The sequence below is a fragment of the Myxocyprinus asiaticus genome, chromosome 5 (genome assembly GCF_019703515.2).
Source record: "Myxocyprinus asiaticus isolate MX2 ecotype Aquarium Trade chromosome 5, UBuf_Myxa_2, whole genome shotgun sequence".
Classification (NCBI taxonomy): domain Eukaryota; kingdom Metazoa; phylum Chordata; class Actinopteri; order Cypriniformes; family Catostomidae; genus Myxocyprinus; species Myxocyprinus asiaticus.
The window spans coordinates 11825905-11849216 of NC_059348.1; the positions used below are offsets into that span (position 1 = coordinate 11825905).

At 40.6% G+C, this 23312-nt stretch overlaps 1 protein-coding gene across 2 annotated transcripts in view; it reads right to left on the reverse strand.

Annotated features, from left to right (window-relative positions):
• Positions 1-920: 920 nt before the first annotated feature.
• Positions 921-23312, reverse strand: part of LOC127440748 (guanylate-binding protein 1-like) — a 28339-nt gene continuing 5947 nt past the window's right edge. The window contains exons 5-11 of one of the 2 annotated variants that reach the window (XM_051697579.1): positions 23007-23197; positions 21834-22076; positions 20854-21131; positions 15815-16027; positions 15415-15517; positions 13718-13911; positions 921-1626 (exon numbers count right to left, since the gene is read on the reverse strand). In XM_051697579.1, the coding sequence (XP_051553539.1) occupies positions 1510-1626; positions 13718-13911; positions 15415-15517; positions 15815-16027; positions 20854-21131; positions 21834-22076; positions 23007-23197 (1339 nt within the window). In that variant the 3' untranslated portion in view covers positions 921-1509. The remainder of the gene's footprint in view (positions 1627-13717; positions 13912-15414; positions 15518-15814; positions 16028-20853; positions 21132-21833; positions 22077-23006; positions 23198-23312) is intronic. The other variant, XM_051697578.1, reaches the window with a different exon arrangement.

Below are 23312 nucleotides of genomic sequence, written 5' to 3' on the forward strand. Positions count from 1 at the left end.
TGCCTGCCTGGCACATCTGTATCTGTTGAGCATGTGTTTTCATTAATGAACGCAGCATGGACACCGGATAAATCTCAACTCAGTGTAACAACCATGAAGACAATGCTTTTCGTACGTAATTTTGGACTGGCCTGCTCTGCATTTTACAGTAAACTCTTGAAAGTCAAGCGCACACTGAGAAAAATTGCTGCCAGCAAAAAGTACAATGTTACAACAGTTACAGATGCGGATGACCCCCTCTACTTCGCATTGATCTGCGCCTAGGCAAGAATACGTCAATTTCAATTTTTCTGGGAGGGGGCTGTCCCGTTTTCCACAAGCAGGAATCTGGTCACCCTTTTTATTATACACATAATTAATGTTGTATTCTTACTTTAAATGCATTAATTTTATATAATATATAACTAGTCTGTGCACCACCTCAAAGCTGATGATGATTCTTTTGCTCCCTGGTTCAGTTTTAATGACAAAACAGGCACGAACAAGTAATCAGTAAATGAAGACGAATAACTTAAAGCTGCTATTGCGAGCAGCCCCCTCTGTTGGTCAAAATAAACAGCAAACAGTTAACCTAGTTGCCGGTAGTCTTCAAGAAATCGGAAAAACTGTGTAGCCCTATTTACATCTGTGAGGTGTCATTTATATAGTAAATCTTTATATATTACTTAAACTAAAAAGTAATTTTGACTAACTTTTGTCTCAGCCACAGATATGCTCAAATCTCAGAAATTGTGTGCTATTAACACTATGTAATTTAAAACACAGTATAAAAAAAATAAAAAATAAAATAAAATAAATAAATGTTACAGTATATGCTCCCAAACCGAAAAAATAGTCAAATCAAGTAAATATTAGTTTTTTTCCCCATCATTATTTACTTGATATAAGAAGAAATACCCCACATGTTGTGTATGATGACAAGTTTCATGTTACACTGAAAAATCAAATATTTATTTAAAAACTAAACAATAGCAACATGAAATTCATTCCATTTTAATTCTACTTCCTTAAATACAAATTTGAATTGCAATTCTACACCCTACTAGCTACCTCATTCAAATTCAACTGAACTCTGTTTTATCTGTCCACTAAAAATCACCTTGGGACCGGTTAGTTGAAAATAATTGCAAAAATCACTCATAACAATGAAGTTCTGAGAATGCAATTTAATTCATACATTTTTAAGTGTCATAAGTTGGCTCCTTAGAATAAATCAGTTGTTGTATATGTAAGATGCTTTGGATAATAGAGTCAGCAAAATGAATACATGTAAATGTCCAAAAGACTCCAAATACTTTTTGGGGACACCGTACATCTTTTATTATGCACAAATCTAAGAAATCTATATTAGAAAAAGGAAAGTCTCAGCCAACACTTAAATAGTTACTTTAAATGATTACCTGTCTGCTTCCTTTTTACTTTACAAAATAAAACAAAAAATAAAATAATAATAATAATAATAATAATAATAATATTAATAATCAAGCAGATCATGTTTAGTGTGTATTTTCAGGAGATGCTGCAGAAGCCTCCTCCACTGCTCCTCTGTGATCTCAAACTGTTGATCTCCATCTGCAGGCGTGAAGCCTCCTGCTGGAAGCCCTGCTTTAGAAGAGCCTCCTGTTCCTGCAGTACAATAGAAACAAACACTATTGAATAAAATAGCTGACACAGATCCAAACTCTAACTTTGAAGAGGGAATTGCTCACACATTCACTGAAATAACAAAGGGCGCGTTTGGAATGGAATACTACCATACTACTCTTACTATTTCTGACTGGGCCCATATTCACAAAAAATATTAATGTTAAAAGTTAAAACGCTAAAAGTAGGTCCTAAACCCACGACAGCTTAGAAGTCTTCCTGAGTGACTCACAAATGATCCAAAGCATGTCTTCTGTTATCAATCCACATTAAAAACAATGTATTAGAATATTATTATGACAAACCTTTTAAAAATGTATCGCCTGGATCATAATTCAGTGGATGTATTTTAATATAACATTATAATAATATAAACATTATAATATTGACATTGACCTTTAAAATAGGTATCATAATCGCTGTGATTTCATTAATGCAAAGTAAGAGATGCAGTTAACTCTCCAACTAACCGAAACAACCCAATTACACCAGAGATAAATTGACAGCTTTGTGCTCTCTAGCCACAGGCAAAATTAAACTGTGTAGTGCGGATGAATTGGAAATTTCTGTTATCCGTCTGCAAAATCATCTATCATCTATCAAACTATACATGTTCTATCCAGACCACACATTATATTTGATATATATTTTCCGCTATCTGTCTATCTTATATTATATACAGTTGTGCTCAAAAGTTTGCATACCCTTGGAGAATTAGTAATATATGTACCATTTTTAAAGAAAACATGAGTGAGCAGGCAAAACACATTTCTTTTATTTCTTATGGGATTCATATTCAACTGTAGGTTATAACGGAAAGGCAAAATCATAAAACAAAACATGGCAACAAAGAAAAAAATGAAATCACCCCTGTTCAAAAGTCTGCATACCCTTAGTTCTTACTACTGTGTATTGCCCCCTTTAGCATCAATGACAGCGTGCAGTCTTTTGTAATAGTTGTCTATGAGGCCCCAAATTCTTGAAGGTGGTATAGCTGCCCATTCGTCTTGGCAAAATGCCTCCAGGTCATGCAAAGTCTTTGGTCGTCTTGCATGAACTGCATGTTTGAGATCTCCCCAGAGTGTCTCAATGATATTAAGGTCAGGAGACTGTGATGGCCACTCCAGAACCTTCACCTTTTTCTGCTGTAACCACTGGAGGGTCAACTTGGCCTTGTGCTTTGGGTCATTGTCGTGCTGGAAAGTCCAAGAGTGTCCCACGCGCAGCTTTCATGCAGAAGAATGCAAATTGTCTGCCAGTATTTTCTGATAACATGCTGCATTCATCTTGCCATTAATTTTCACAAGATTCCCCATGCCTTTAGAGCTCACACACCCCCAAAACATCAGTGAGCCACCAACATACTTCACAGCGGGGATGGTATTCTTTTCACTATAGGCCTTGTTGACCCCTCTCCAAACATAGCTCTTATGGTGGTGACCATAAAGCCCTATTTTGGTCTTGTCACTCCAAATTACAGTGGGCCTGAAGCTGTGAGGCATGTCAAGGTGTTGTCAGGCATATTTTAACCGGGCTTTTTTGTGGCATTGGTGCAGTAAAGGCTTCTTTCTGGCAACTCGACCATGCAGCTCATTTTTGTTCAAGTATCATCATATTGTATTCCTTGAAACAACCACACCATCTTTTTCCAGAGCAGCCTGTATTTCTCCTGAGGTTACTTGTGGCTTTTTCTTTGTATCCTGAACAAATCTTCTGGCAGTTGTGGCTGAAATCTTTCTTGGTCTACTTGACCTTGGCTTGGTATCAAGAAATCCCTGAATTTTCCACTTCTTAAGAAGTGATTGAACAGTACTGACTGGCATTTTCAAGGCTTTGGATATCTTTTTATATCCTTTTCCATCTTTATAAAGTTCCATTACCTTGTTACACAGGTCTTTTGACAGTTCTTTTCTGCTCCCCATGGCTCAGTATCTAGCCTGCTCAGTGCATCCATGTGAGAGCTAACAAACTCATTGACAATTTATACACAGACACTAATTGCAATTTAAAAAGCCACAGGTGTGAGAAATTAACCTTTAATTGACATTTAAACCTGAGTGTCACCTTGTGTGTCTGTAACAAGGCCAAACATTCAAGGGTATGTAAACTTCTGATCAGGGCCATTTGGGTGATTTCTGTTATCATTATGATTTAGAAAGGAGCCAAACAACTATGTGATAATAAATGGCTTCATATGATCACTATCCTTAAATAAAAGACTGTTTTTTGCATGATCAGTCATATTTTCAAAATCCCTGCCAAAATTTCACAATTTCTGCCAGGGTATGCAAACTTTTGAGCACAACTGTATTATGTATATACTGCTACCTGTTCATGAAAAATCTGGTAACAAATAGTGCTTTCCTGTCTACCAATCACTTTAGGTGATTTAAAAGAGCGTGCTCATAAAATGCGACGTCATCCATACCAACGAGTTCAACTAACTCTTAACTCTTAAATGAAGATTTCCTTAGTAAAACTTGCTCTTAGCAGTTTTGTGAATAGCTTTTAAGCAAAAACTCTTAACTAGGAACTCTTTGAAGAACTCCTAGTGATAAGATAAAAATCTTTGTGAATACGGGCCCTGATATGGAGGCAGTAAGGCCGTGTTCCACCAAAGCACTTTTTCCCGAGGAAATTGTTCAATTGTTTGCAATGGGAGCGCTGCGTATTTAAAAAAGCCAGCCGCATGACGAGGCGCTGAGCATCTATTCCACATTGAGCGCTACGCGCTTGGCATTTTTTTCTGGTCACTGAGAGTTTAAAAATGTTCAGCTTTGTGTAAAACGCACCGCTCGTCACTGTCACTTTTTACCCAGCTGCGTTCCATTCCAATTTCCAACTTTCTTCTAGGAAAAGTGCAATGGAATGCAACTTTAAATCGGACTTTCAACTTGGAAACTCAGAAATGTTAATCTCTGATTTTCACAAAGATTTTATTACAATGTTTCAGTTTAGCAAACATTTGCAGAGACAGGGGTTCAAAACAAGGTGAAGTATACTCTATTTTGGTTAACGTATACCTGTAGAACAGACCCTAGCAATTTCAGCATCGTTTAACAGTTGCTATGAGACGTTTTTGTTGACAAGCAAATACCTGCTAAGCTAACAGTAGTGTTATAGTTTTGTTTCCTTATACATCATCTTCTGAGCATCAGACAATGGAATGCCTTGATGGCCGGAGATATCAAGAAGGAATATCCCACATCCGAATTTGAATGTAACGCAGTATAAGTTCAGGCATGAAATTCTACACGGCACAAACTGATAGGTTGTTTAAACTTGTTAAGCCAATCAGCTCACATGGTGTAAGCTGATTTTTCTCTGAAAATGCTATTTGCTCAGGTGGTTGCTGTGGTTTTCTTCTATCAGCTTGCACATTACAGTCAGCTTTTGGCCATGACACAAAGAAACGTGTTTTTAACCAGATCAGGTTTTGCCAAATCTGGCACTGGTACACGTAGCTATCTTAGGTCATTAGTTTAAATAAATACACACATAGCTAGACTAAGTCATTAGTTAAATAAACTCTGGACTTTTCTGGTCCAGATACACATTATATGTATGGTCACTAGTCAGTTCCATCAGGATTTTGCAGCACTTTTTCCTTATTTTTAAGGCCCAAAATGACTGAATTTGCAGCTTTACTCAAAAATGAGATGCCATTCGCAGCATTTTTTTTTTATTTTGCAGAGAAAACTCACAAATAATCATTGTAAATTTGTGTAATTTGTGTCAATGATGTTATAAGTGTAATTGTCTGTAAGTAGTGTATAACTAAAAAAGCAGCTAGCAAGCACAAATTAATAAATACAAATGTACAATACATTTAGGATGTGAAACCTGGGATATGGCTAATACGAGTGTAATGGAAGACCCTTAATTTTTTTTATAAAAATAAATTTCTGCTTATGCTAGCTGTGATGTACGTGGTCAACAATGAACACTAGGGCTGGGCAATATGTATAAAATATTTTTGCGATAAATCGCCTTAAAAAATATTGCGACACTGATTACATCGTCAACCCCCCTGCCGAGGGTCAGTTAATTTTTTTGCCCTATTGATTATGCTTTAAAAATTTAATTCATTTATTGAAACATGAAAAAACATAAACAAAAGACATTTCTAAATTCAAATTGCACTTAAAACTAAACGAAAAAAGCAATAAAATAACAAAATGATCAAAAAAAAATCTTATTTAACCACCTCCCCAAATCCAAACATTTACAAACATTTACAATCATGCAAGCATCAGTCAGTGACAACAGGTGGAAAATTACTAATAGCCTACAGATTAAGAACTAAAAAGACAACTATAAATGTAAAGACAATAATAACCAAAATAAATAAGAATAATAAATTCCTTTGTGTTCCCAAAATAATGCTGCCAAATGTGTGTTCTTATCGAATTTGTGTTTGTATTGCATTTTAGTAATACAGTTAATGCTGCCTAAAGAAAAGAAAACAAAATTTTAGGTTCATGGTCTTTTATTACTTGATTTACATGATTTAATTACTTTCGTCTTTGTTTCTTTAATACAAAGATATATATTACTGAACCTGCAGAGTTGCATTCACAATGCATGCCATCCGCATAAAGCAAACTAAACTCACAGCACCTCCTGAGATGATCGGAGATAATTTGCAGTATTCTCATAGATGACTTTATACTTGCAAACAGTTTTCAGACGAATGAAAAAGAAAAAGAGTGAAAACTCTTTACATGTGCTTGTTCCACGAGATAGGCTTGCACTGCACGCCAACATGTGTGTTCCACATGACAGGCTCGTGCTGTACACCTCTGAAAAAACAGAGTATCAGACACGAGCACTGATGTCTTTTCTTTTGTCTGTTCTTAAAAATATAATAAAGTGTGTTTCTTCAAGTGCGTGTCAGCATTTCTTGTCATGTGTCACTCCGAGACGTCTTACGGTTCACCCACCTAATGTAGGTAGATGAGCAAAATTACCCACATTTGGACGAGGAGCTTACGAGCTGGATTCAGCCTCGTTGCATTTCGCGGGATCTAGTTTCACACCCTGGCCACTGTTTAATATATCTGGTGACTTCCCAGATCCATGGTTTTGCCATTTCCCGATATTGTCGATCATCGTCTGTTTGCAATAAGATTTTTGTAAGACATCGTCGATATCCGATTACATCGTACTATCGCTCAACCCTAATGAATGTTTTCCTAATGAATTATTTTTATTTTCTCCCCATTTGGAATGTCCAATTCCCAGTGCACTCTAGGTCCTCGTGGTGACGTAGTGACTCGCCTCAATCCGGGTGGCGGAGGACGAATCTCAGTTGCCTCCGTGTCTGAGACCGCCAATCCGTGCATCTTATCACGTGGCTTGTTGAGCGTGTTACCGCAGAGACATAGCACACGTGGAGGCTTCACGCCATTCTCCGAATCATCCATGCACAACTCAACACGCGCCACACCGAGAGTGAGAACCACATTATAGCGACCACGAGGAGGTTACCCCATGTGACTACCCTACCTAGGGTTGCTTAGGAGACCTGGCTGGAGTCACTCAGCATGCCCTGGATTCAAACACGTGACTCCAGGGGTGGTAGTCAGTGTCTTTACTCACTCAGCTACCCAGGACCTCCAGTTTCACTTTAACATTTGTGTAATGGCAAATGTTCTTGGTTGTTGTGGGTTCATACACGCAGGGTTAATGACAAGCAGTGACACAGAGGAAGAGACGAGGAGAAGATGTTTATGTAACAATGTTCACAGTTAGGGGAAAGGAGGAAGCGGGAGACGGCGAATCCAAATCAAACAGTATGATTATTTTAAACTAAAAAACACACTTTTCAGCAGACACAGATCAGTATAGTCTCTTCGGCTTGTGTCTCGTAACTCTCTCTCTGCTCACTGGCATCCGACTCGCTCTTAAAGCCCGTCTCCACTCTCACTGCAATGACAAACAGCTGTTAGGAGACAATCATTGCCAGATGAGGATCCTTATCGTTCTCATCTCCTGATCTCACTCTCCATTCATAAGCCGGCGCTCAACCACGTCCCCACCACCACATACCCCCATCGCCCGACTCAGGCCAGGAAGCCATCTAGCCTGCCCAGAACCCCCCCCCCCCCCATTTCTGGAAAGTCCGCAACAACCATTTGCGCCCTTGGTCTGTGGACCACCTAGAACTTAAAGGCTGAAGAGCCAGATCCCAACGGGTGATCTACGCATTGGTATCTTTCATGCGATGGAGCCACTGGAGTGGGGCGTGGTCTGAACAAAGGGTGAAAGCCAGTCCCAGGAGATAGTACTGAAGGGTGAGGACCGCCCACTTGATGGCCAGAGACTCTCAACGGTGCTGTACCTCAACTCTTCTGCCGAAAGATTCTGGCTGATGTACAGCACCGGGCACTCCTCCCCCACAACCACCTGGGACAACACAGCTCCCAACCCCATGTCCGACATGTCCGTCTGTAGAACAAAAGGGAGAGAAAAATCAGGAAAATGTAACAACGGCCCACCACAAAGTGCAGCTTTCACCTGCATAAAAGCCTGTTGGCATGGCCCCGACCACTGGACCGGGTCTGGGGCTCCCTTTTTAGTGAGATCAGTCAGCGGGCTGGTGATGTCCGAATAATTAGGCACAAACCTCCTATAATAGCCAGCCAGCCCCAGGAACTGTCTCACCTCCTTTTTGGCCTCGAGTCTCAGGCAGGCTACAACCACTGCAGTCTTATCAATTTAGGGGCGCACCTGCCTATGACCAAAGTGGAACCCCAGAACCCCACCATACCTCCACCTGTCCAACTGCGCACCTCTTGGGGTTTGCCATGTGTCCCACCCGTTGCAGCGACCTCAGAACTGCCCTCAGATGCTGCATATGCCGCTGCCAATCATTACTGTATATTATGATGTCATCCAGATAGGCAGCGGCGTACGCATATTGTGGTCTGAGGACTCGGTCCATAAGGCACTGAAACATACCCGGGGCCCCAAACAAACCAAATGGAAGGGTCACGAATTGGTGTAAGCCAAACAGTGTGGAGAAGGCCGTTTTCTCACGGGACATTGGTGTTCAGGGGATCTGCCAATAACCCTTTGTTAAATCCAGTGTCGAATAAAAGCGAGCCGCACCCAACCGATCGAGCAGTTAGTCAGTACAATAGTTGGATACGTGTCAGATTTAGACACCGTATTGACCTTTCTATAATCCACACAGAACCAGACCGAGCCATCACTCTTCGGAACCAGCACCACCGGGCTGGCCCAGTCACTGTGGGATTCTTCTATTATCCCCATATCAAGCATGGCCTTTAACTCTTCTCTAACCACTTTTTTGTGCTTGGGTAATCAGTAGGGATGACTGTGTACCACTACCCATGGGGTTGTTTCGATATGTTTTATGAGGTTCGTATGGCCAGAAAGCAGCGAGAACACAGAATTCTCTTTACAACCGGGCCACGTCTGTGATTTGCAATGGTGAGAGGTGGTCTCCGCAAGTGACCGGGGTGCTGCGATTGGCTTTTAAGTTCACCTCCGGCCCAAGCTCCTCCCTCTCCAGTACCACCATCACCAAAGTCACGGGGACCACCTCCCTCCACAGTTTTAAGAGGCTGAGATGGTAAATTTGATGTGCTCCGCCCTTATCTGTGCATTTAACCTCATAATAGACTTCCCTGACTCACTGTGTGACCTCAAAGGGTCCTTGCCACTTTGCGGGTAATTAAGAGCTTGATGTGGGTAGTAATACAAGGACTTTATCTTCCTGTGCAAATGCCCGTTGCTGAGCTCCCCTGTTATACAGCCGGGTCTGATGTCCCTTCTCCCAATTTTTCCTCATGACATCGAAGACACCGCGAGGCTTATGCCCATGCAATAATTCAAATGGGGAGAACACCGTGGAGGCTTGCGGAACCTCTCGAACTACGAAAAATGGGTTCAAGCCACTAATCCCAATTCCGAGCAACATCGTAGATGAACTTACAAATCATGTTTTTCAGGGTTTTATTAACCCATTCGACCAAGCCGTCTGTTTGCGGGTGGTACACGCTTGTCCGAATCAATTTAATACCCAATAATATGTACAGCTCGCGTAGTGTACGTGACATAAAAGTAGTGCCTTGATCAGTTAGGATTTCTTTCGGAATCCCCACTCGGGAGATAAATCTGAAGAGTGCCTCCAACACTACATGCTGAGATGTTGCGCAAAGGCACTGCTTTCGGATATCGTGTTGCATAGTCCACCAGATCCAAAACAAAGCGATGCCTGACGAGGTCTATGCCAATTCTTTCGAAGGGGATCTCGATCAAAGGAAGTGGGTGCAAAGGCGCTCTTGGTGTGGCTGGCGGATTCACCAGCTGACACTCACGGCATGCCGCACACCATCTGCGAACATCCCCGCAAATGCCCGGCCAACAGAAACGGGCCATTAGATGCTTCAGTGTCTTTTCCTGCCCTAAGTGGCACTGGACCAACTCTGCCGTCTCTCTCGGAAGTCGAGCGATAAACTGCTCCAGTACCACCTGATCGAATAACCAATCCAACGTCGCGTTGCTCAGCCAGCAACCACCTCTGGCAGGTGTCCCGGGGCTGTTGGGCGAAGGCGAATGGGCGGCTGTGCTCGCCAATGGTCATGGAGCGGAAGTGCTGGCACTGTCGGCGTACACCAGGAGGTTCTCCGCTGGCAACTGCTGCGCCATGAGTTGGGCTTCCACCCACTGGGTGCTCGGCCATTCGCATGCCCCCAATGTCTACTCAAAAAGTTCCAGGAAGGCCTTCGGATCATCTTTGGTCCATCTTGACTAGCGGAACCTGGGGCGGTGTGGTCACGGGGTCGCGGCGGCAGCACCGCTTGGGCCTGGAAAATGAATCGCTCCTGTTCGGTGCGCAACTCGAGGAGGGCCTGATGTTGTGTCTGGTGGATGCTGGCGAGGGTCTTGACAACATCCTCCAGAGGTAAGGGATCCATGGCGGCATTCTTTCTCCCTTACTCCCGGATTACGGCACCAGTGTAACAATGTTCACAGTTAGGGAAGGTGAGGAAGTTGAACCATATATTTTAAAACCTAAAGTGTAGTATAGATCTGTGGCTTATTGTCAGTGTTCATGCTGTTGACACATAAAAACAATATTGGATCCATCCCTGTCACCCTCATTCTTCACTTGTCTAAATGCAATTTAAAAAAATTACAATTAAACCTTTAAAAAAAAAATACTGTATAAATGTAAAATAACAGTATTGCACTGCATTGTGGGATCCTAAAATTGTGAAAAACAGATCAGGCCTTGTGCTTGAATAAGTACTATATGCTTGGGTTGCATCAGGGTTTTATGGGGACATGTACAGAAATTTTAATTCAGAATTAATTGAGGTCAGAGCACTATTTAGTGTTTTTTTTTTATTTTATTTTTATCCTAAATTGTTTTGTTTAAAGTCACCATTATGGTGATTGGTGTTCCCTTGGGCTGGGACCTGGGACCTTATTTCTTTTTTCTTAATGTTCTTCCAGGCAAAGTTAATGTTTTGTAGTTCAATACAGTAATTTGCACTGTGTTACTTGGAAGGAAAAAGCTAAATTTAAGGTCAGACTATTAATCTGATCATAACTTGCAAATGCCACTAAATGAGGTAATAGCATTATGTCATAATATAATACATAATTTCTGCAATGCAGATTTTTATGTCTATTTAGAGTGTCTATTGTTAATGGTGAATTTCTGAATTGACACATACATATATCAACACTCAGCATACAAAACTCAACAATGGTGACAATCAACAATCATACTTTTAGATAAAAAGTAAAACCTGAATCTTAAAAAACAAGTAACTAAAACTGCAATAAAAACAACAGCAAAATAAACCATTAAATAGTAAAAATAATTCATGTAATTTCTTCATGCCGCAGTGCATGCTGGAAACTGAAGCGACGACATAGTACTGTAGAACTGTACTGTAATTACTTTGAAAAACAGTAGCTGTCAATATTTGGTGAATACAGTAAAAAGCTGCATTTGAGCTTTACATTAAGCGTGCCATATATTTGCAGTAAATTGCTGCTGAAATTGCAGTATTTTACTGTTAATCTAAGAGACATTTTTACAGTGTACCTGACATATTTGTTCTGTGTTCTAAGAGAATAAAAATCAGATTAACCACAATATATATATTATTTTTTTAATTGACAGTGTTCCCCTTTATATTTTAGGAGGGGTTTCCCTCACAAGGGGAACGTAAAGTTTGAAAACCCATATGCTAGGCTGAGATAGATTTTCTAGGGTTTGATGGAAACATTGTATTAGCAAAAAGGATGATGACGTTTTGAACATTTGGGCACGAGTGTAGCTCAATGAAAGTCGGAATTTGGCACAAAGTACTTTCCTGAGATGTTAATAAATACAGTCATGTTAAAAAGAAAGCACACCCTCCTTGAATTCTATGGTTTTATGTATCAGGACATCATAAAAATCATCTGATCCTTAGCAGGTCTTAAAATTAGGTAAATACAACATCAGATGAACAACAGCACATGACATATTACACCATGTCATGATTCAACAAAAATAAAGCCAAAATGGAGAAGCCATGTGTGACACCTTATGATTCAATAACTTGTAGAACCACCTTTAGCAGCAATAACTTCAAGTAATCATTTTCTGTATGATTTTTTCAGTCCCTCACATCATTTTGGAGGAATTTTGGCACACTTTTCTTTACAACGTTGCTTCAGTTCATTGAGGTTTGCGGACATTTGTTTATGCACAGCTCTCTTAAGGTCCTGCCACGGCATTTCAATTGGGTTGAGGTCTGGACTTTGACTGGGCCACTGTAACACCTTGATTCTTTTCTTTTTCAGCCATTCTGTTGTAGATTTGCTGGTGTGCTTGGGATCATTGTCCTGTTGCATGACCCAATTTCAGCCAAGCTTTAGCTGTCGGACAGATGGCCTCACATTTGACTCTAGAATACTTTGGTATACAGAAGAGTTCATGGTCGACTCAATGACTGCAAGGTGCCCAGGTCCTGTGGCTGCAAAACAAGCCCAAATCATCACCCCTCCACCACCGTGATTGACAGTTGGTATGAAGTGTTTGTGCTGATATGCTGTGTTTGGTTTTCGCCAAACATCTCCACTTTGGTCTCGGCTGTCCAAAGGACATTGTTCCAGAATTCTTGTGGTTTGTTCAGATGCAACTTTGCAAACCTAAGCCATGCTGCCATGTTCTTTTTAGAGAGAAGAGGCTTTCTCCTGGCAACCCTTCCAAACAAAACATATTTGTTCAGTCTTTTTCTAATTGTACTGTCATGAAATTTAACATGCTAACTGAGGCCTGTAGAGTCGGAGATGTAACTCTTGGGTTTTTCGCAATTTCTCTGAGCATTGCACGGTCTGACCTTGGGGAGAATTTGCTGGGACGTCCACTCTTGGGAAGATTGGCAACTGTCTTGAATGTTTTCCACTTGTGAATAATCTTTCTCACTGTAGAATTATTGACTTTAAATTGTTTGGAAATGGCCTTATAACCCTTCCCAGATTGATGGGCAGCAACAATTGCTTCTCTAAGATCATTGCTGAAGTCTTTCATCCTTGGCATTGTGTTAACACACACCTGAATGCTCCAGACCAGCAAACTGCTAAAATTTCAGCTTTTAAAGAGGTGGTCACACTTGCTGATGATCAATTAATCAAGGGCATTTGATTAGCAGCACCTGGCTACTACTTAGCTTCTTAATTCCTATGGAAGCAGTAAGGGTGTACTTAGTTTTTCACACATGGCTTCTCCGTTTTGGCTTTATTTTTGTTAAATAAATCATGACAAGGTGTAATATGTCATGTGTTGTTGTTATCTGAGGTTGTATTTACCTAATTTTAAGACCTGCTAAGCACCAGATGATTTTTATTATGTCCTGATACGTAAAACCATAGAATTCAAGGAGGATGTACTTTATTTTCACATGACTTTATGTGTTGCAGGGTGACCACATTTTTAATGTCCCTAACCAGGAACATTGTTTTTTTTTTTTTTGTTTTTTGTTTTTTAGGGGGGTGTTAGGGTTTCATGACAGACAGACAACGTGTTCCCACTTCTTACCTTAAGTTTAGCATCCATCACTCGTTCATTGTCTCGCCTCGTTCTCTCCTGTTCTTTCTCCATCCTCTCCATGAGCTGCTTCACATGCTCATCGTGGGTTCTTTGCATGTCATAAAGCATCTGATGCTGTAACTTGTTTTGTTCCTCTAGACCTTTTTGCTTCTGTTCTAAAACATCCTTCTGGAAACTCGCAACTACAGAGACAGACAGAAAATGAAGGAAATCAAGCTGTTGGAATGATCAAGTCAAATTCCAACATTTCAACCTCACTGAGATGCTGTGCTCTGGTGAGAACTTGGAGAGCTGTGCATCAATGAAACAAACAAGAGTGTTGTAATAAAGAGTGGGTTAAAAATGAGTAATTATAGTAATAAGGGAATTTCCTACTATCAGAGCAATTCAAGCTTAAAGAGCAGCAGAGAATGAGTATGAAGCTGTTCACACAGGATGTTTTTGCATTCAAAACAGCTAGATCGCAACAGATTGGAACTGAACGCAGGGGTCTCAAGGTTTCATTTCTCTGATTTAATTTTCCTAACTAAAATTTTTACGCTATTTTGAATTTTCAATATATTCCGAATTTTCATAAAATCTACTTTTTCAAACTCCTAGATTGTTTGTCCAATTCACACAAACTTGGTATAAACAATCTACAGACCCTTCTTTATCATCTTAACAAAAAACAAAACAAACAAAAAAAAAAAAGATTTGTCAAAGCACTTCAGAGTTATAAGCCAAATAAAATGATTGGGGTTGGCCCATTTTCGAATGTTATCTTCAAATGCAAAGTCAAAACTTAACTAAACTAGGTAAACTTTGACAAAGACATTTTAAGAATGCATGCTAAATTTCATCTAATTCTGCCCATAGTGGGCACTTAAAGTAAAAAACTACAGAACTCTGCAACTGTTTCCTCAAAGAAGCTGGAATATGGATTTGAAAAAAATTGACAAAAATTGGCCACCAGGAGCCAATCTAAAAATGTCAATTTCAGCAGCTAATAAGTTGCATTGTAAATAGCCATTTATGAAAATTGGTATCCACTTACAGGTTTCCAAAATTTTTATTGCATTTAAAAGCCATGATCTATATGCGTACATAGACCAACAATTAAAATATATTGTAGATGGAATACAACAACAGGTCTTGGTGAATGGCCCCTACCTCAGACTGATTTACCATTGCTGAATTAATTGCTGTAGACAGCAGGCTAGTGGTAAACTATGGCAATTATATGGAAACATATCAGACATATTACTTTAAAAGCCTCTTTTTGTAATGTCTTCAATTCAGTGATTTTTTAATCTGTCCAAATGCATCATCATTTGGTAGCTTTTCTCAGCAAAAAAAAAAAAACAAAAAACAAAAAACGATTTTTTCAAATGTGTTTAATTTGATTGATTAAAAATGTTAATCAATGAATTACATTATATGCCAATTAATTAATCAACAGCCATACCTAATGTTTAGGACCTGGTAAGGACCAGATGATTTGTAAATATCCTGATGTATAAATCTACAGGTTTTAAAAAACACATACTTTCTTATTCACAGATTAACCAGCATGTTGTTTGGACAGTGTTTAGACATGTAAATCAGATCTGTATACGCACTGTAGCTTGAAAATCAGCATGTACATCTGATATTCTGAGTCAGATTTCATTAATGCATATATTCAGTGTGAATCTGATTTTTACCCTCTTGCTGGTGTTGCGCTTCAGTCAGAGATTCATCAGCAGCTAAAATGATCATTCCAGAATCCTCCTTCTCTTCCCAATATTTACTCAACACCTCCTCACTCTGTAGAAACCACACACATTATTACATATACATTTTTTTTTTATCTCAGTTTATCTTAAATGCGTTTTACCTTGTTTATGACAATCACTTTATTTGTTAATTATATCTATCTGCCCAAGATCTTAGATTACCTTTGCCCATCTTAAGCAGGTATTTTTAAATGTTATCTGCCGTGATCAGTACTGTTCTCAGTGACTGATTTCAAGATAAAAAAAAAATAAATAAAAAATAATAATAATAATAAATGCAACAGTATTCATCAGTGTGTGTTTATTTATAAGTGTGTGTATTTCGTACCATTATTTGTGTGTGTGTTTGTGATCTGTACACCTCAGCCAGCTGTGCAAGTGTGTCTCTGTACTGTCTGTATCCTCCAGGTTTCAGATACGATCCGTCACGGAGGGCATTTTCCAACGGCTCAAACACACAAAGCAGAACTGTCTGACACTCGCTCACAGATGCTTCCTTATTCTGTACACACAAATCTTCATATTCTTTTTGAATCTTCTCCTGCAGAGAGCAAGTGAGAGGGATAAACAGAGGGAATTAGACATGTGCAGGTACTGTATACCACTACAATTTTCACACTGTATATAATTGTGTTATTGTGGAAAAAATTATATATAACCTATTGGCCAAATTGTTCAGATTTTTCAGAAAACAAAATCACAAATAAGTCAATGACTGACCCACAGCTATTGGTGTGTTTAAATCGGCAAGTCAAAGTCCAAAGTTTCAGCCTCACTGAGATGCTGTGATGGGACCTTTAGAGAGCCGTTAAAGGTCTGCTATCTGTTCGGGTCAGTTTTTCAATTTAGGGTTAGGGTCGGGTTTGAAATTAATAAAAAAAACTTGTTTTGAGTACGTGTTCTCACTCACAGACGTGTCTGTGCTGTTTTTTAATTGTTTTTCTATGTAAACATGGGTTGGATGGATGTCTTTGACCTTTGCACCACGTCTCGCTGTTTTTTTCTACGTCTCACATAGGACCACCTCAAAGATGCTTGCTTTGCCTGAGCTTTTGCCCATGCAGATGCTGTGCTTGCTGAGACTAACTGTGTTCATTGCGAGTGGAACTAAAAGAGATTACTTTCTATCAGAAATCTAATGCCAGTCCCCTCTTATTCCAAAATATGACCTCTGTGGCTTTTGAGGGACCGCATGAGCAAGGGAAGCAAGGATGGGATATAGATCGCAGAGAGTTTGGGGATGATTTGCTGCCGGCTCAGGTCTTGCATCTCTCGTCTTCTCTATCTCAAACAGCTTTGCCTATTCAGTATGACCTTGACAATTTGCACCCCACTGTCGATGTGCATGGTTCGATCACTTTTGACAGAGATGACAAGGGGGATGACATATCACTGGAGGTCTCTGATGGTGAGACCTGGTTATACTCGGCTAAAGTGGCCACTGGTATTTCCCCTGCAGGATGGAAAACTGGGCCAGAGTGGCCTCTGATGCAGAGTTGATGGAGGTTCTCACGTAGGCGATTTAGAAACTTAAGCACAACTGGCCCATACCCAATGCACCAGAGCGTCTCAACTCGATGAATGTTCTTTACCGAGTCGGCAAGACTCCCAAGTCCTACCACCTGGTGCCGTTCTTCCTGGAGTTGCACAAACAGCTGGTTAAGACATGGCCCTACTCAGCGAGAGTGTATGTCTCCTGTGCCGCAGCCTTAATGATTTTTGATAGCACTGAGCAGAGAGGCTATTTACAGCTTCCTGTCGAAGAGGCTGTGGCATCCCACTTATGCCCTCCTTCTCTGGACTGGCGAGGAAATCTAAGCTGGTGCTTCCATCCAAGCCGTGTTGGCTCACATCCTCTTTGGTCAGATAGGCTTATACTGCGGCAGGCTAGGCTGGTTCGACCCTGCACACAATGGCAATCCTGCAGGTCTACCAAGCGGACCTTTTAAAGGACATAGGCGAACACGGTCCAGACCCTGAATCCTTTGAGACTAAGCTGACGGTGAAACCGCAACGGCAGTGGCCAAAAAAGAAAATTGTGCTTTCAGGACCTTGTCCCAACAGAAAATCTCCTTCTGGGTGAGTCTCGTGACTGCTTGTACTGCTGTTGGCAATGTGCCATCAGGCTGCCATATCCCAACACAATTGCCAATGCCGGCAGTCAGGAAGGAGCCGCTGTGTCCATTGACTCATTGTGCGAACACATGGGGCAGTCATCCGGGGTTTCCAGCTGGGTACTGAGCACAGTCGTGCATGGCTATGTGCTTCAGAGGTGGCCGCCTCACTTCAATGGCTTTGTGACCCATATTTACCAAATCTGTTGATGTGGTGCTGGCTCCCCTGAGGCTGATCAGTGTCCGCATATTGAACTACCTTGACAATTGGCTCCTGTTAGCATAAACTGAGGAATTGGCATGCAAGCACAGCTTACGCACTTGGAGCTTTTGGCCCTCAAAGTCAATGTTGGAGTGTCACAATGCTGAGAAGGTATAGTACGGTGGTACTGGAGCAGTTTGCCAGAAGGTGGAGGAGCCTGCTACCCTTCACCAGGAGATGGAGGAGCAGCTGCCGTCCGCCAGGGGGCGGAGGAGCTCGCTGCCGGCCGCCAGGAGGCAGAGGAGCCACTGACGTCTGCCGGGAGGTGGAGGAGCCTGCTGCCATCCACCAGGAGGTGATGTCCAGTGTCATCGCCCGGCGATGTTCTGTCATTAAAATTATGTTGCTGTTCAGCCGGTTCCCGTCTCCTCCTTGCCCATGCAGTGAAACTCGTTACAGACTTGTAAGGAAACATCTCGGTTACAAGGTGTAATCTCGGTTCTCTAAAAGGAGGGAATGAGATGCTGCATAGCTTTGCCACACAACTGATTTCTTGCATACAAGGGACCAAGAGATGTCTCCTGACAAAATGACACTTTGATCTTGTTGAAATGCCTGCAATATTGTGCGCATAAGGGTCGGAGCATAAAGCACCATCTGCCAATAGATTGGCGTGATTCTACATGGGCTTCAGAGATTGTGACTCCTGGGAGGAGCTTGCATAGCATTAGCTACTGATGCAGCAACTAGTTTCCTCCTTTCAGGGAACCAAGGTTACACTTGTTACCGAGACGTTTAGGCATTAAATTTGAAGGTACTGATCAAGTCGGGTCACACGGTGGATGAACAATCTCTTTATGAACTTTTGTTTAAAACTCCATAAAGAGAAGTGAGCCAAAGAATAAAAGACTGATTTACTCAGAAACAATTAATTGATGATCTGGTGGGGACCACCTTGAACCACCAATGTTCCAGCTGGTTAAAGGGGGACAAGCTGATTTTTGGCACATGGTAGCTGGTCCAGGCTTGCCTACAAGCTCAGCCAGGTCCCCACTGATTGGTCAACGAACTTGCACCTTTTTCCAAAAATAAGCTTCCCTTTCAAGTCAGACACTATGGGAGCTCCTCTCAGGAGTAACAATCTCTGAAACCCTATAAAATCACAGCAATTACATATTGGCAGGTGGCGCTTGGGTGTTCCCCTCCTCTAGGGCATACAAACTGGGGCACAATGCCTCATCAGCAGAATTTTTCAACTGAAGGGATGAGAGCACATCTTTCGATCCCTTATCAGCAAGAAATCAGTAGTGCGGCAAAGCTAGGCAGCTTTCCTCCTTTCAGGGAACCAAGGTTACATTCCTTACCGAGACATTGACCACCCTAAGCTGTCAGACCCGCTTGGGCCAGCGACTATAATCTAAACACCAGCTTGACGACTTTAGGCAATGTATGACGAGCTAGTAGCTGGTTTGTTGGTGGTGCAAGATGGTCTACCAGATCAGCATTATAAAGAATCAAGAATATCATGAAGAAAGCTTGTAGAGTCTGTGGCGGAACAACCTGCCCCACCCTCTCGTCACTGTCACCCCGCCTTTGAGGGACATCCTTTAGCCAGGCTCACAACGGGAGTAGGCAGGAGAGAGGAGAGGTGCAATTTAAAAGCCTTATTTGGGCAGTGGATGATGAGACACAACTGATGTGAATATAGCCTCATCACCGCTGCCATTAAAACATAGAGTGCACCTCTCCTCCTGAAGCTGGCTTCTATCTCCTTGTGTGCACACATTGGTGTCCTCATAGATCCAGGAATGGAGCAGGGAGAGTCTGGCGCAAGTTTAATGCTTCGCCAGACCCTCACCCCGGACCTCTGGTGCAAATTAGATGCAACGCCGGTGATTGGAGCATGCGTCCCAGTCGATGGGCTGGGAGGCTGGTCCACTATTTCCCTCGCACACCACAACCCCAGGGAAGCCGAGCTGTTCTGCGGAAGTCACCACCCCTTGTGTCGCAGATCCAGGATGGGACTGCGTTGCAGCCGCCGGACCCAGTCCATTACACCTGGACCTTACTCTCTCTTCACTCCCCACCTTCACATAGCCCCATTCACAGTGAGGATGCCAAATTCCCCTTTAATTTGGATACTTTCCCCAATGTACACTTTAATTACGCTTACTGAAGATTTTATGTTGATTATTTCCAATAAACGTCTCTCCAAGGCCTGACGCCAAACTCACTGTGTCTGTCTCTTCCTCACCCCGCTACAGGTCATTAACTTTGCCTGGAATTTAGTTGGTGTGGCTGTTAAAGGGTTAGTTCACCCAAAAATGAAAATTCTCTCATCATTTACTCACCCTAATGTCATCCCAGATGTTTATGACTTTATTTCATCTGCAGAACACTAAGATTTTTAGAAGAACATCTCAGATCTGTAGGTGCCAAAATTTTGAAGCTCCATAATCCATATAAGGGCAACATAAAAGTACTCCAGACAATATGATAGGTGTTGGTGAGAAACAGATCAATATTCAAGTTCTTTTTCCTTCACTTACACTTTCTTCTGTTTTTGATTCACATTCTTTGTGTATATCGGCCCCTATTGGGCAGCGAGGAGAATTTATAATAAAAAAATGACTTAAATATTGATCTATCACCCACACCTATTATATCGTGTCTGAACACATGGATTTAACCACTGGAGTCATATGGATTACTTTTATGCTCCCTTTATGTGGATTTTGGAGCTTCAAAATGTTGGCACCCATTCACTACAGAACTGAAATATACTTCTAAAAATCTTAATTTGTGTTCTTCATAAGAAAGTAAGTCATACACATCTGGGATGCCAGGAGGGTGAGTAAATCATGAGAGAATTTTGATTTTTGGGTGAACTATCCCTTTAATATTCTATCATGACTATCATGGTCATGCACACAAATTTCCTTCATTTTTCGAAAGCATGTATAAATGAGAGTAATACCTCCAAACCTGTGAAAAAAAAAAAAAAATCACCACTAACTATACTCTTCTATCTACTGATATGTTTGCAGGTACCGCAAGCTCTTGTTGGTAAATATGCTCTATGTCGTTGAAGGATGTGCTCATGAAAACTTCAATGGCTTTCTTCTCTGCACTTTTGTGGATGTTAGACAGCTGTTTTGGATCGACTGGAATCTGGATTAAACTGAATATCTCAGTCCTGTAGATTTGCAGGGCCTCATCCACTGCTTGGACATTATGGATCTGAGCTAGGGACACCACTGCATTTTCCAGACATGGAACATTTCCTCTGCGGATTGCCTCCACATACACCTCAGCCAGACTACCCAGAACTGCCAAAAAACAAGATACATTTTTAATCGGTTATTCAGCCTTTCATTTGTTCCTTATATCACATTCATTAAGGAGTGATCTAAGACTGTCATGAAATTCTGCAGTTTCATTCTTTAAAGATTTTACTCAGAAATAATGCTATTCGGAAACATCTACAAGATACACCAAAAAGAAGATCTAACGTTCATAACAAGATACTGTAGATTCTGGAAATAAAGTTACAACTAAATATAAGTCACACCTGATCAAAATTACACTGAGAGAAAAAACATACACAAGTCACATTCGTGTACAAGTTGCTCAGCATGGGAAGACACTCTGTGAAGATCATCTAAAAATCTTTACACTGTACTAGCATGTTGTATTTGAGCTTGTATTAATCAAGAGTAATCGTGTGTAATAATTTTTCATTTTCTGTTAGTTTCATGAAAAACATTTCTACAAAACATCTGTTAATAACATGTGACTGTGTGCTCTCTCAGCTTTCTCATACAAATTAATCTTGTGAGTGAAACAATATGATAGTTGTATTATATTAATTAACGTTAATGACTGTCCTAAAATTTGCAATTACATAAAAATAGACTAGAAAATAGTCTAGAAATATAGAATAGAAAAACAGACTACTTAAAAATGCTATGGTATGTTAAGTTTTTTTTTTTTTTCTTTAATGACATGGTCTGGGAGGTACAGATTCTGACCAGGTCCGGAGACTGTGCGACCTTCCATGACAGTTTTTGACTCCGAACTGCTGTAGATGTATTCGCAGAATTTTTTTGCCTCCTGCAGGAACTCTGGATCCAGCTCTGCTTCAGTCAGCTTCTCCATTCTTCTCATCTCCTTCGTTCCAGCAGGCCGAGGAAATACAAAACACTTTCTCACCGCAAAGAAATTCCGCAGACAGCGGCGGGGCAGGTTATACTGCTCAATCTGAGGTGAACTGCCTTTAAATAAAAAAATAAATAACAGTAAAAAGCCAACAATTTTAAAAATATACAGTGTGTCCAAAATGTTTCTGGTTGTTGGGAAAACTTTTTGTGCATTCATAAGCGTTTTCGGACTCTTTTGAACCGAGTCTTTTTAATACATCAGTCAAAAAGATTCACAAAACGGGTTTGAACTTAGGAGCTCAGGTTGGCAGTTTGAATCAGAGTCTCTTTCTCAGTGAATCATACAGTGAATCAGCCATCAGTGAGTCACAACTGGACAATTATAACATGCAATCGCTGATGGTGATGCCATTTTGTTAATGAATTAATGATCCTTTTGTTGTATGAAAATGTTCCCCTTTTAGTGTTTATATTGTAACATGTTGTAAATCCCAGCTCTGTTTGTGTGAGCATCTTGGAGGGCACAAATGTAAAAAGAGTCCCCAGAGTATTTCAGGCTTGTTTATAATTCGAAGTCCCATGTTATGCACCAAATATCTTTTTTTAATTTTATTTTATTTTATACTAGGTGTTGTATAATTGGTGTTGTATGAGTACATTTCTGCAAATTCTAGGTGAAGGGTGACTATTTTGACGATGCTAAAATATAACACAGTTTTGATTTATTTGGGATTTTGTTTAGTCACAACATAATTCCCATAGTTCCATTTATGTTATTCCATAGTTTTGATGGCTTTACTATTATTCTAAAATGTGAAAACAATTATAAATAAAGTATATAGGCAGATTAATCAGTTATCAGTTGTCTTTCTTGTCCACTGTCTTCACTTGTTGTGCAATAGTTATTTTTAGTATTATTTTATTATTATTTTATTTTACCAGACAAATGGATTTCAATGTCATTGTAGTCTGCTTGATACAGCATCATTATAGAACTACAGAAGTGAGTGAGAGTGTGTACATATGTGATACAGTTTCCCTTACCTGTCTTGAGTTTTAAAGCTCCCTCCAGATATTCATCAGATGTGATCGTTTCATTGTCCTTTATTAGTTCCAGAGTGAAATCACGAACAGTCCAGACAAAAGTTGGAAAAACACTCATGAATTCTGCAGAATCATCCTTATTGTCTCTCACCGACTTAACACGGATGTGCTCTCTCAGCTCTGTCACATAACTACAGGCAGTTGCATTTAGGAGGAATTACACTGTGTGCTTGTTAATTTATATCATTTAGTAAATACACCAATCAGCCACAACATTAAAATCACCTGCCTAATATTGTGTAGGTC